This window comes from Phalacrocorax carbo, chromosome 18, assembly GCF_963921805.1.
Source record: "Phalacrocorax carbo chromosome 18, bPhaCar2.1, whole genome shotgun sequence".
Classification (NCBI taxonomy): Eukaryota; Metazoa; Chordata; class Aves; order Suliformes; family Phalacrocoracidae; genus Phalacrocorax; species Phalacrocorax carbo.
Genome location: NC_087530.1, coordinates 2,561,507 through 2,575,275, shown reverse-complemented (window position 1 = coordinate 2,575,275; position 13,769 = coordinate 2,561,507). Strand labels below are relative to the sequence as shown.

Genomic DNA, 13,769 nt, shown 5'->3' with positions numbered 1-13,769 from the left:
ACATCAACTCATGCTCTTAGTGCAGTGCATCTAACTCTTCTTGTGGTCAGTACGGGCTAATGGCCTACAATGTAGGTGTACACATTAAGAATGGCGTAAAATTGCAGATGAGGCAGGCACACTTCTGCCTCAGAGGAGGTAGCTGAGGCCAAGCCTGGCTGTGGGGAGCTGTGCAGTGACCCCAGATACCTACTGCAAAGGAAAACCCTCCCAGATTCTGTCTCTAAAAATTCTGCACAACACAACTATCAGTGAAAAAACAGCCTTTTTTGCAATGAAGATGAGCTGGAGTTTAATTTGGTTAATAACTGAAGCAAGTTAATCCTGTTCAGGCAAGGATCAAACCAGTTTCAGTGCATCTGTGTCAGTGCTTTGCATCTGTCTGACTAGATTGATTCAAAATAACTTGGTTACAAAAGGAAATTGTTTCTCCTGTACAGCTACTGAAGCAGGGTCAGACCTGTCCCTGTTCCTGCCTCCGTTCCCTTCCCGCGGTACGAAGCTTTCGGTCAAGTTCTGCTCTGGTTCCTTGTGTAGTAGCCGAGGATGGAGATTTTCCTGTATCAGACAGGGCTGCTCACAAAGCTCCTTCAGGAATCTCTTCATGTCCCATCCAGAAGGTGGTAAAAAGTGTTTCTGGTCAGAAAGATTGACTGGTTCTAAATTCATCTCTCTGAGAGAAGTAATCAAATGTTAGCAGAACAAATGGTGGTTGACCTCTGTGCTTGAAGCTCATATGTTAGTAAGGACAATTAGGGTTTTCCAAACTTGTTATCTTTTGCTATCACAGACAAGCCTTTAAAAAGCGAGCCGAGACCAAATTTAGAGTTGAGCTTTCATCTGTCGAAGGGCAGATGGATGTGAGATCCCGGCACCCCGTGTGCCCTCTAGGCTAGAGGGTAAATTGGAGCCGATGTGTGTCGCACAGAATACAGCCCAGGACTGTATTCAGCATTTGCAGTAGCAGCTCTGCAGCTCCTTCTCCTCCAGGCTGGCAGCTGGGCTCTAGGTCCCCCTCCCCAGGATCTGCGCAGAGGTGAGGGCTGGATACAAGTACAAGGGACTGCCCTTCAGCGAGGCAGGAGCAACGTAACCCCCTGCAAGCTCAGCAGCAACGCTGACACGGCTCAGACGGAGCGAAGGGGAGGCTGTCGGTCCGCAGCTCCCTGAGCGAACGGTCAGCAGCAAAGCTGACGTGCTACTTATCGTTTTCTTTTAATTCATATCTTATTCAGCCATGTCGAGAAGCTTTGTACTTCTGAGGTCTGATTTAGATTTGCAAAGCTTGTTGCCACCGTGGCCGGCTTTGTCCTGCAGGTACCGAAAGGCACGCTCTGTATAAACACATCTGCATTCATAAACACATCCGCAGCCCAACACACCTACCGTGGCTTTGATAAGAGCCTGCCCCTCCCTCCCCTGGAGAGTGCCATCCTGACTACGTTCTGAAATCACAAACCATGACTCATTTGAAGTAGGAGAGTCTGTGTTTTCATCTTCGGGAAGCCACGTCCCATTCTCACTCCTGTGTAACCAAAACGAGCTCTTAACGGACGCCAGCAGCTTTCACAGGTTCGCTGATGTAACAGCCTGTGTCCACAGCTGGGAAACTGAGGCACAGAGAGGCAGAGTCACCGCACCAACCCCGTGTGAAAAAGACAAAGCCTTTTTTTTTCAGGCTGTACTTACTCTAGGTATCACTGCGATACTTCAGCTCTTGCTATACAGACATTTATATGAAATCATTTCTATTCCATTGAAGTAATTTTCAGAGATTAATTTTTTAGGCTATTAGCATTGATTCCTGAGTGCTCGTGCCCTCTTCCTCCTCCAGCAGTCTATATCGAGGGAGAGCTTCATTGTCTGGGTTGGAGGAAAGTTCACTTGCCCTAATTCATTGAAAAAATTAATTTTCGGTTTAAAATGGGGCTGTCATTCATGAACCCCATTCAATCTGTTCTTCACTCCTGAGTCTTCGCTCTGACCTTTTCCATATCTTAAATCCTCTGGGCTGTACACTGTGTTCATTAGTTAAACTTTCAGAAGGGAGCAGCAGGTGTGGGTGGTGGATAAGGACTGCATGCAAGCTTGGCTCTGTGCTTATCCAGGTACCCTGAGCAGGCTGCAGCTGTAATTTAATTTAGGGCAGTGCCAGGATTTGGACTTTTTAAGAGTTTTTCACAGTTTGTAAGTTTTAATAACAATTTTTACATCATCTCTGGAAGTAGCTGCCTCTGGCATTGCATGAAGTTTGCAGTAATGATACTTGCACTTTAAAAAATGAGCTGGAGAACTGATGCAGAGCATCCCGGTATCGCAAAGCTGAATTCCTGGTCAGGGAGTCTGGAACGGTAAGAGCCAGCCTGGCTAGAGAGGGTCAGGGGTCCCAGCGGGGTCGCTGGGGCTGGCCCGGGCTCGGCGCAGAGCTGTACCGCACGCTGCTCAGGGGAAAACCAACCAGTCACCCCTGGGAATGGATTATCAGTGTGAGTCAGAGAAGAGATATGGAGAGACCAGTAAAACACAGTGAGGTGATCTTTAAAAATATTTTTCCTTTTCCTTCCTGCATGTTGGGGGGGGTGGGGCAGTAGTTGGGGACTGCAGTCAAGATTTGCAAGCTTTCCGGTGCCGATGGCTCTTCCTGAGGTCCCGTTCTGTCAAGCACCGCTGCACGGATTCTGCAGACAGACGCGCCGTACTGCTTGGGGATTTGGGGATGTTTTTAGTATGGATGTGGCTGTTTCTGGAGGTACTGTGGTTCCTCTGTCAGTGTTACTGATTTCGGTTGGCGGCTGCCTGTGGAGAGCACCCAGAGGGAAAGCCCCAGGCTGTCAGGAGAAGGGGGCTCGTAGCTACCTCCAGCGTCTGCGCCTGCGAGACCAGCCCAGGGACCGTGCTAACGGGCTGGGAGCGTGCACCCGCTCAGGCGCTGGGTCTGCCTTCAGCAGTCCTTGGTGCTTTCTGATTTCCCTTTACCTTGTCAGCATACGCTCAGACGCTGCGTACAAGACTTGCAGAAATATTCTGTGTCTTCCAAGGGCTTCAGGGTCTCCTCTAACATGCCAGAGGCAGAGGAGAGCAGGGGACAGTGCGTGTGCTCCCTGGGATGGATCGCCTACAGTTACAGCTCTGAAAGCCATAGAAAAATCACCGACTTGATCGGTATGAATCTCTCATTCCGTCTGAAGAGAAGGTTCCCATGAGAAGGATGTGCTTTATAACCCTAAAAGACACTAAAATCCATCTGGCTAGAAGGCAGATAGCAACTGGAAGAAATGAGCTTTATATCCTGGTGCCATCTCTGGATAAAATACGCACAATCAAAACAAACTTTAAAATGCTTTGAGCTTTTCTTCTTTTTTTTTTTTTTTTAAGGAAGGGTTCTGCAGCAGCAAAATAACATTTTCCTAACTTTATTCTGATTATAAACCTTTCACTGATTGGATATTGTTTTTAAGAACATCATTTTGTTTAGGAACATCATTTTGTCGACGAACATCATTCCGTCTCTGAAGTCAGCTATTACCTATTAAACTGAAGCTATTATATATGCCAATATTGTTAGACTGAAGGACAAACCAAAATAAAATGTAGTTTAGATGCTAAAACATGTATTTGTGTTTGCCAGGCTCGAAGTCGTATGCCATTGGTACCCCATGTAGTTTAGATTTGAAATTCAAAACTTGACTCCTGCAAATGCTTCTTGGCTCAAATTGTCGGTGAACGTTAAGTAGTGTCTCTGAAGCGAGACTAATAGCACCAAATGATATTGAATGTTTGCAGGAATGGGCCCTCACAAAAAGGTTTATAAAAATCTGCTGCTAATAACAATGCTACTCTTTAAATAAAAACTCCAGAAAAGATGAGTGGCGTCTCAGTGAAGACAGGCTTCCTGCTGATCGGGATTACATTCCTAGAGGAAAGTCTAATGCTTGTTCAGGAGAGCAGGAAAGTGAAGCTAATTACAAACAGAAAGAGAAATTGGCCGGTCCAGATCCACTGTCTAGCCGCTGTGAAATACGGAGTAAAAAGCAGCATTAGTCAGAGGTTAAATATTCCTCCAGTGTAAACACTATTTGATACGGTGCCTGATTCTTCAGAAGTGCTAGATGTCAATTCTGCTCCATTGCTGCAGCTCGGCTTTTGCCAACATCGAGCCCATTTTAATAAAGCAGGTGAAGAAATCTTCTAATAGTCTCTTAGCTTAATCCGGCCGTTGTTCCTGTAGCCCGCGCGGCCTGGGTAAGTTTTGTGCCCTTCGGCCTCACGTTACCTTTTGCTGCAACTGAACGGAAGGACAAACTGCACGAACACAAACACAGTCAAGGTTACGGGCTGTTCAGTTCTTGAGCGCTCGAAGGCTACTCTGTGAATATGCAGCTTGATGGGGGAACATTGGGAGTCCTGAGAGATGATTTCATGGTGTTTGCAGTGAAATCTGGATGTTGCTTGGCGGTGCCGTAGGCTGTGGAACATCCAGTGAAGAGTTCTTTGGAAGCGCCCCACAATAATGACTATGCCCACCCCTGCGCTTGAGCAGCAACCCGGTAACAGCCAGCCAGTTGTGCGATTACATGTCTTTTAATGTTTATTATGCTGAAATATGGGGTTGTTCACACTTTCTAAAATAAGCATTTTTTAGGACATTGACAGGCATTTTGATTTTAACTGTAAATTTGGAATAAATCTGGGTCCCTTTCACTCCTAACCCTTCAAGGTTATCGGGGAATTCATTTTTTCCCAGTGACAGACAGCGTGGTCATAAAGCACTGGCTTCACAGGCAATAAAAAGTGAGAGATGCCTGGGTTTAACAGCTCAAAAATCTAAACAGAGCAGGAGTTTGGAAAGGTCGCTGCCCAGAGGGCTGGAGGCAAAGCCTGTCCAGCCGAGGAAACAGAGGAAGCCAGGCCTGGCTGGCACCAAAGGAGAAAAAGTGGCCCAAAAGAAGAGGACTACAAATAATGCAAATAATAATCACCGAGCCTAACTGTGAATGGAAAACTTACTCAAATAACTCGCTGAAGGTACTATTTTACCTGCCCTCTGATGAAGCACAGTGGCTTTCCTTTCACAAATGCTATTTCTTAGACAGTGAGTCATGGGGGTGGGTGCTGGGGTCCCATAAAGAGCAGGAGGTGCAAGTGTGAAGAAGGGCTGGAGGTCACAGGGAGTGCCCCGGGGACGATGCTGGCATTGGCAATGATGATACTAGCTCTGCCCGTGTTGTACACCTGGGCATCACCCTCCGAACGCAGCCGCCTGTGGGGAGCACAACACTCTGCAGGGAAACGGCAGCTTGTGCAGATGAGGGATGAGGTACAAGCTGGGATAAACCCTGGCTTGGAATAGAATCAGCTGAGACTTTGATGCACAGCCTTTTCGGTGGCACTAATGCTCACTGCAGCGGCATTTCAGCATTGAGTCAGCAGAGTGCAGTTTCTTCGCTGCTGGGAAAGAGCAGCCCCCAAGGCCCTGGTCTGCAAAGCTTTAGCTTCTGTACCTCCTGAGCTACCCAAGGATATTCAGTCCAGAGGCCACGGGGAGGCGGGGAGGGAGAACGAATGACCTCTGCATTACAGACCTGCAGCCCCAAGAAGTTTGCGTGGTTTGGACACCGACCCAGGCACAGTGTGATCGATGGGGCGGCCGGCTGGGGCAGGGGCATGGCAGCACGTTGCGTTTGGGAGACGCATTTGTCATTCGCGGAGGTGAGAGTGTGAAGAATGAACGTGCAGCGGGACAGTACCACAGAGCACCTGGGGGCTCCAAGTTCATACGTTACTTCATCTCCCGATGCCTGGCTCGTGTGCCACTCCCGCCCAGACTGACCGTCTGGAATTTCAGGTGTGGGACGGGAAATTCAGCTGGGCAGCTCCCAGCTAACAGAGCTCTTTCGCTGGGTCGTGCTGGTCGTCTTTCTTGTCATCTGGTAGCAGCAGTGGAGCTGTGCTGGGTCCTTACGTCAGCTGGAGCTGCCACGGTTCCCAGCGTATCTGGCTTCCTGCTGGGACACAGGCCAAAAGCACATGCTTGTTGGGTTCGGTACTTCCTTCCAGATTGTCCTAATAATGCGTCTGAATGTGCAACAGAAAATATTCCAGTGCTGGGCGGCAGAGAGAATCTGGATTCTCTCTTCTCCCTCTGCCTTCAGTCAGCTCCGCTGTCCACCCACTGCAAGTGCGAGGCCTCCTTCCAAAGTCCAGGTTCTGCTTCTTCTTACCTTGCCAGAAAGATTAAACGGTTGGTAAAACTGTAACTTGACCTTCGCGTTTCGCCGCAGCGAGGGAGATAAGGTGCTAAAGGAAATGCGGAGAGCAAAGCACTGACGGCTGTGGGAAAGGGGACCCGACAAGGCAAGGGCTCCCCGTTGAGCACCCAAGTGCACTTCCTCGGGAGCTGCTGGTGAGCCCAGCTCAGAGGCGGGAATGGCTGGGGATTGCTGACTGGGATTTCAGTCTGGCGTGCACCGTATTTTTCCTCTGCCGCACAAAGGACCCCTGTGCTGCTGCTGATTTGAGGACGAAAAGATTGACTGAAGCTGCCTGTTATTATTTTTGGCTACTCCAGCAATGTATCAAAAACCTGACGCTGGTTTGATGCTGGTGCCCTACTTTATAGAAGCCCTGAAAAGCAGATCAAGGACAGCGAGCTTGTCTCTCTGCATGGCATCTGCCAGCAAAGGGTGAGAAAACTTCAAACCGCTGGCGGGGGAAACGGGGGGAGGCAGAAATGAGGCAAGATGTACTAAATCCAGAGTGCTGTTTGCAGACTGCAAGGGGAAGGGGTCTGCATGTGCTTGGCTATGGAGGCAAAGTGGGAAACGCACTGACCGGGGCATTGCGCTGCACAAGCTGCTCGTCCCAGCATGGCTGGTGAGCTGATGCCATCATCCCTAGGGCGCACTGGGGACCAGTTTACCCTGGAAGGAAGAAAAGGACCCCGCTGGCCTTAGGTGGCAGACACTGCTCCTTATTATTCAAGCCCAGCAATAATGCTGCCAGTCCTTCACATTTTCTGGATCTCTGGGAGGTGAGAGGGGGTCATGCCCACTTCTCCGGCTGAGGAGGAAGAAAGGCATGGAAGTGAGGATGTGCAGGGAGTTTAGTGTCGGAGCTGGGCAGAGAACCTTGAATCGCAACTTGTCAGCGCCGCACGTGGTGGTGCTGGCTGGAGGGACGGTCCACCTGGGAATCTGGCTTGCAAGTCACTGGAGGAAGCGAGACTCATGCCTGCTGCCTCGGGTGCGACCTGCCAGTCCCCTGCTCTGCGACCTGCTTCCTTCCCCTCCCATGTGGGGAAACCCTCTGAGCAGTCTCTTTAATCAGGGGTATTTACCTTTGTTGTCATTTTCCCCTCCGATGCTGACCAGCAGTTGCAGCCCAGGTGCCTGCTTCCGCCCCTGATCCGGAGCAGCCTTGCATGAGCTGGAGGATTTATGATTTACTGCAGACATGGACGGTAGCCTTTGCGAAGTGGAAAAGGAAGCAGCCATAAATAACAGGCAGGGGACAGTACCATGTGGTGGTTTTTCATTTACTAGATAGTCCCACTTTGTTCTTGATGAGTAATGGAGGCATTTGAATACGCCAGGATGACAGCAGCAGTCTGGCTCTGGGAACGTGCCGGCGCGGGCTGGGTGAGGATGGTGGCAATCGGGACGGTTGGACCATGCCGTGTAGCCTTCCCCTCTGTTCTCCACCGCCTTGCGTCCTCCTCTTGCACTTACCTGCCGCTCTGGGCACCGTGTTTTGCCAGTCTGCACTTCAACAACCCCAAGCTGCGCCGGGAGGGCCGGGGAGCCGGGCCGTGAGCCTCGGCGGGTGCCGGCTGGAGCGCGGTTCTCATGCGGGATCGCTCGGGGTGCCGGGGCGCGGATCATGGCTCACGCAGGTGCGCCTGGCTGCTGCTGCAGACGCTACTCCTTACTGTGGATCGCGCTTTTGCAAAGGTCAGTGCCTCGGCTTTCCAAAAGGGGATGAGGAATGTGCGTGCGTGCATCCGAGGGCAAGGACAACGCGAGCGGGCGGCCTGGCTGCGGGCAGGCTGCTGCCTTCCCCCCCCCCCCGGTACTGCCAACCTGCAGCAGAGCCTCCGAGCCGAGCAGGAGGGAAACGGGCGGGGAAGAAGCGCCCTAGTGCAGTTTTTGCAAAAAAAAAAAAAACCCAAAACCAGAAAAGGCTGCTGGAGGATCGGATTATCACGAGGTTTATCACAACAAAATGAAAGCGGCGCACGGACGCGGGACGGGCTGGCTTTGGCGAGGGGTGAGCGGCTCGGCGGCCGCGGGAGGGGCAGCGGGGAAGGCCGCCCGGCGGCGGGAGGGCAAGGCGGGTCCCCGCCGGTGGGCTGGGAAGCGCCATCCCCCCCCCGCACCCCCCACCCACCACCGGGGGCCGGGCCGGGGCTCCGCGCCGTGCCCGGGGGCTGCAGCCGGGGAGCGCGGGGCGGGGCGGGGAGCGCGGTGCGGGGCCGGGCGGGCCCGGGGCGGGGAGCGCCGTGCGGGGCCGGGCGGGCCCGGGGCGGGGAGCGCGGTGCGGGGCCGGGCGGGCCCGGGGCGGGGAGCGCCGTGCGGGGCCGGGCGGGCCCGGGGCGGCGAGCGCCGTGCGGGGCCGTGCGGGCCCGGGGCGGGGAGCGCCGTGCGGGGCCGGGCGGGCCCGGGGCGGGGAGCGCCGTGCGGGGCCGGGCGGGCCCGGGGCGCTCTGCCCAGCTACAGCCCAGCCAATCCGGCGGCCCCGGCAGCGGCGCGGCTGCCCGAGCGGGGCGGGGCGGCGGCGGCGGCGGCGGCGGCGGCGGCGGGGCCGGCCCCGGGGCGCGGCGGGGAGCGGGGGGCGGCGGAGGGCCGGAGGCTGGGGGGGGGCCGGCCCGGCCGCGGCCGGCGGGAGCGCGGCATGGCCGAGCCGGAGCGAGGCGGCGGGAGCCGAGCCCTGCGGGTGAGACATGGGTGCGTGTGTCCGTGTGTCCCGGGTGTCCGTGTGTCCCGGCGGAGATTCGCGCTCCGCGTTCGCGCAACCCGCGCTCACGGCCGCGGTTCTTGCGGGGCCGAAGCAAACTCGGCGCCCGGGCTGCGAGCGCTCGCCTCCGGGCTGCGGGAGGGCGGCCGCCATCCGGGGCTGGACCCGCACGTTGCCCGGGTGCGGGCAGGGGGGTCGCCGGTCACCGCCGCCGCCCCCCGGGTGGGGTGCGGATCGGGGCCGGGGGGCGCGGGAGGGCGCTGGGGACCCGCGGCCGGGTGGGCGCAGCCGGCCGCCCGCTCCCAGCCCCGGTCCTCGGCGGGGGTTGTTTATTTTTAGCAGCGCTCCGTCCATGATGTTGCGTGTTAAGAATTTGTTTTCATCATTATTTATTAAAACCTCGCCGCCGCCTCCGGCAGCCGCCCATGGCCGGGCTCCGGAGCCAGGGCCGTAGTGCGGGAGATGGGGTTTGCGACTTCGATTTCCTTGTGGTTAATCCAGGAGGAGAGATCTTGCCTTGCTTTTTCTTGTCCAGATTCTGCCTCTAGACTTGCGTCAAGCAAAATTTCAATGATAAAAATCAAAACCTTTATCCCCATCCTCCTCCCACCACGAAAACTTGCGGGTCTCCGATGCCGCTGGGGAGCACCCCGGGCGCCAGGGGTGCCTGCCCGGGGGGGGTGGCAGGGCGCGGGGGGCCTCCGGGTCAGCGCTCGCAGCAGCCGTACCCCCCTGGTTTTGCTTGGGCCTCCTTGGAGGTTCCCCAGGTGTTTTTCGGGGCTCCGCAATCCCGACTCGCTCCCCACAGGTGTGGTGGGAGCGACCGGTTGTCAGGGCCGTACGATGGTTTGAACAGAGTGGTGGATCTCTGCCTGCTGTTTGCATCAGGTGCGCACGGGTACAGTGCTGCTAATGTGTGCTGGTTTAGACCGATGTGATAAGAAAAGGTACTTTTTTTTTTTATGTGAAGCGTCAATTTCTGTTAAAAGCAAGATGGTGGCGGCATTCCGCTCTTGGGAAAGGGGGAGAAGTTGCTTCCTTAGCTTCTTCACAATGTTTTTTATTACTGAAACTCAAGTAATGCTTCTGATCCCCTTTTGTTTCTTGCTCTTGAGGCATTTTGCTTGCTTTTGCAGTTTCTCTCATCTTGCACGTTACAAAGCCAGTCGGCATCCTTGCTGGTTACACCGTGCTGGATTTGCAGGTTGTCACGGACAAACTTTGCAGCGGCACCTTGTTAAACAAACAAATATGCACACTTAGGTGAACGTCATGGGTTGAAACCATCCTTCAGGTTTGCTCTGGCAAAAACAACATTTGGAATCTGGTATGAGCTGACAAAGTCCTTTTGAATGTAATTAATTCTGCTGCTGGTTAAAACTGAGAACAGCCTAAAAACAAGGGCAGGCATTAATAAGTTTAATTACATGTCCTTTGTGTTGCTCAGCGAAGGTGTTGCGTTAGTGAGGGTAACGTGTGACACCAGCTTCCCGTCACCAGTGGGCTGAGCGATGCCTCCCGGCACCCTGCTGCCCGGAGAGCACCCACCTCCGCTTCAGCCCGCCCGGAGAGCACCCACCTCCGCTTCAGCCCGCCGCGGCACTGCCAGGGCAGAGTCAGCAGCTGGCGTTCGGAAAACTGGGGGGGAAAGTTCAGGTTGGCCGAACACGGAGAAGGATATGCTGCATGCTGAGACTTCATCCGTGCGTCCCTTCCTACAGGGAAAAAAACATTCTCTCATGTTCTGGAAGCATGCAAGTTCTCTTGTGGTGTGTTCTTGGTTATTCCCATAACATCACTTCCATATTTATTTATGAAATTGAAGCAGGATGAGACACTGGGGAGGAATGGATGAGAACACCCGGCAGTGGTCAGAAGGTTAGCGGGAAGTCGGCACCAGGCTGGGGGGGGTCACATAGGGAGTGCAAATGAGGCAAGGAGAGGGCTTGGAGGAGAGCCGCTGTGTAGGAGAGCCTGGTTTGCATCTGCTGCGGGAAGAAATGCAGCCATCGCACCAGTTTGGGCTCTGCAGAGAGCTCGTAACCAGCAGCAGCGAGGCACCGAGCCTCAGGTGGGACCGCAGAGCTCCCGGCGCCCGGTTTTGCTGCCCGTGGTGAAGCTGGCAGAGGATGGCATGCGGTTTAGTCCCATCTGCGACCGCTGAAATCCTTCTCCCATCTGATGTTGCAAATCAATTTGGTGGAGTTGACCACTTTGTTCTCTGTCATTACAAAACCTAATCCCCAGGCTGGAGACAGATTTAAATTCTGTCTACGCTGCACGTGGATCTCATGGTCTGTTCTGCTGCGTTCGTGCACGTAGGGCCCCCTGCAGCAGATGTGTGCTGGTAAGAGGGTGAGGACTGCCCTAAAGACCCTCTTCCCAGCTGGTCAGAGAAAAGAACTGTCAGCTGTTAAAAAGCTGGACGCAGGGAATGTTTCCTGACCAGGAGACGTGTCGCAGAGTCAAACCTGTAATTTAGGAGATCGGATCCCTCTGACGGTCGGGAGGCATTCAGGTTGCAAAGGCTGACTCTGCAGCTGGTCGTAATGGGACATCTCCAGCTTAGTGCCTGGAGTTCCTTCCACATTCCCCAGCCTGCTGTGCTCTCAGGGGGGAGCAGTAGGAGATTCAGGAAAGGCTCTTGATTTTTTTTTCCCCATGTTTCAGTGTTACATCCTTTGTCTGCTCCATCTCTCTCTAGCTACCCAGCCAGGTTCCCTGTTTGCCTCTGTCTCTCAAAAATATCAGGAAAAGTTTCATTGTAGAACCACCGAAGCAGCAGCCGGGTGGTTTCAGGCAGGTGAGGTTCTGAAGTGAAAATCAATGGGGTTGCCCCTTCGAGGGCTTGTCTTCACAAGAAAGCAATTCTGGAATAAGAGCGTGTGAGTTTAACACACAAGACCTGTTCCAGAATAATTCTGTGTAGACATGCCCTACGTTTTCCCTTCCTTGTAGCCTCGGCAGAGTATCTTTTTCTTGAAAGAACATCGAGCCTGGACTCCCGGGCTGTCCCTCCCGCCTTTCCGCGGAGCGGCTGCGTGCATGGTGCCGCTGCTGCAGACAGACGGCTGCTGCCTCCATTGCTCAAAATCCAGCCCTGAAGTTTGGTGAGGAGAGAATGGATTGCCCCTCTGCGCTTGTTCCTCTGTGTCCACAAAGTCTTCGCTGCACTCCACGAGGCCCTGCCTAGGTTAGGTGTGCTGCCACAGCCTGGTTACACTTGACGTCCCTGATTCTGGCTGCCTATGGAGGAAGCGGATGGGGGGATAGCATCCCTGGTAATGTTTTATGACTTTTATTATTTAGAACAACAATCCTCTCTCATTGCTCTCGGGCAGTAAACCTCTTTCTTTAATAACAGGGACTGGCTGCCTCTCCGTAGGACTCTCCAGGTCAGTGCCAGCAGCAGTAATGTTATTTATCTTTAGAACTAATGTGGTCTTTTATGAGATTTTTTCCCCCCCTTCATTTCAACTAAACTTTAGGCAAGTAGAAAGGGATTAAAATAAGGCTCACGGCAAAAGGAATTGAATGTGCTGTTTGGAAAGAGGGTTTCCTGATGTGAGATATCTCTGGGCAGCTGGCTATTCCCACCATACTAAAACAAAGGCGTAAGAACCGAATTTGATCAGTTCATGTAAGTAGGGACAGGACCTGGAATACACAGCAGGTTATTCCAGCAAGAGATTGGCTGGCCCTGTAGGCAGTGCTTTGAAAAGTGATGGCAGAGAGATGAATTTGAACAAAGTACCTCCGGCATCTTGGAAGCGTAGGTACACAGTAAGCAAGTGATGTTTCAGGTGAGTTTGCCTCTTAGGGTGTTGGATGGCCAAGGAGGAGCACGGGTTGACGGGGACTCTGGGATCCCTGTCACCGTGGGTGCTGCTCTCTGCCCGCGCTGGGCGGAATCAGGCAGAGCGGAGGAGTGTCCATCTCGTATCACTGCGTCTGCCCCAGGAGCAGTGATGTATCGTCACACCCCTTTGGGGACATCAGGCTGTTGGGGGCTCCTGATGGAGACGTGCCTGCCTCCCGAGAAGGAAATCTTGGCCACGGGTGGTGAATCTCGGGCCAGAGCTGGAGGGAAGCGAGAGGAGCCTCCCTGGCAGCGGGGGCACACCAGCACAGCCGCGCCGGCGCCCGATGCCCCCGTTCAGGCTGAGTCCAGCAGTCACATTGTGTGCTTAATATTTCTGCACTTCATCAGCAAGCGGATTTGCTGGGGTTTTTTTTAGCACTTGCCAGCCCTTGCCCAGTGATTTGTCTTTGGATGAAGCCCTCCAGGTCTTTTATGGCCTGATGCAGTACGAGACACAGATGTTATCGCTCCGAGGGCTTCACTGTAACACGCACGCGGCAGGTTTTTATGTTCTCCCTGCCCAAATCGGGGGAAGGCTGAGCGGTCCTTTCGGTAGGAAGAGTGCCCTCGCCCTCTGACCCAGGGAGGCAGCTTATGGCCTTAGCAGGACCTTTTTCTTATTGTTAATACAAAGGGGAGTCTGTGGGAGCTGCGACGGCGATTTGCAAACGTCTTCCAGTAAATGGACTCCTGCCGCAAATGTCACGTTACCGAAGGACGTGAGAAATGCTCGCTCCTCTAGAACAGGGTGTTAAAATGAAAGGACCGTGTGTCCTTTAAAGGCTGGTGGTGTACAGCCCTTCTTGCACTCCGGGGCATTTGCAGGCCCCCCTGACCGTGCCGGGCTGCCGCGGGTTAAGCGCCGTAGTGTCAGGGCCGGCTCTGGGGTGCTGGGTGCTGGGGAGGGGATGGGGCCAGTCGCCCTGGGAGGAGGCTCTGCACAGGCAGCGCTCAT

At 54.0% G+C, this 13,769-nt stretch overlaps 1 protein-coding gene across 8 annotated transcripts in view; it reads left to right on the top strand.

The window, feature by feature from the left end:
- Positions 1-13,769, top strand: part of DAB2IP (DAB2 interacting protein) — a 204,521-nt gene that overhangs the window by 139,865 nt on the left and 50,887 nt on the right. The window contains exon 1 of one of the 8 annotated variants that reach the window (XM_064468965.1): positions 6,339-6,683. The exons of 5 other annotated variants lie outside the window; for them this stretch is intronic. In XM_064468965.1, coding sequence (XP_064325035.1) covers positions 6,571-6,683 — 113 coding nt within the window. In that variant the 5' untranslated portion in view covers positions 6,339-6,570. Of the gene's footprint in view, positions 1-6,338; positions 6,684-8,798; positions 8,943-13,769 lie in introns of those variants that run through there. 2 more of the 8 variants (XM_064468968.1, XM_064468966.1) reach the window with 2 other exon arrangements.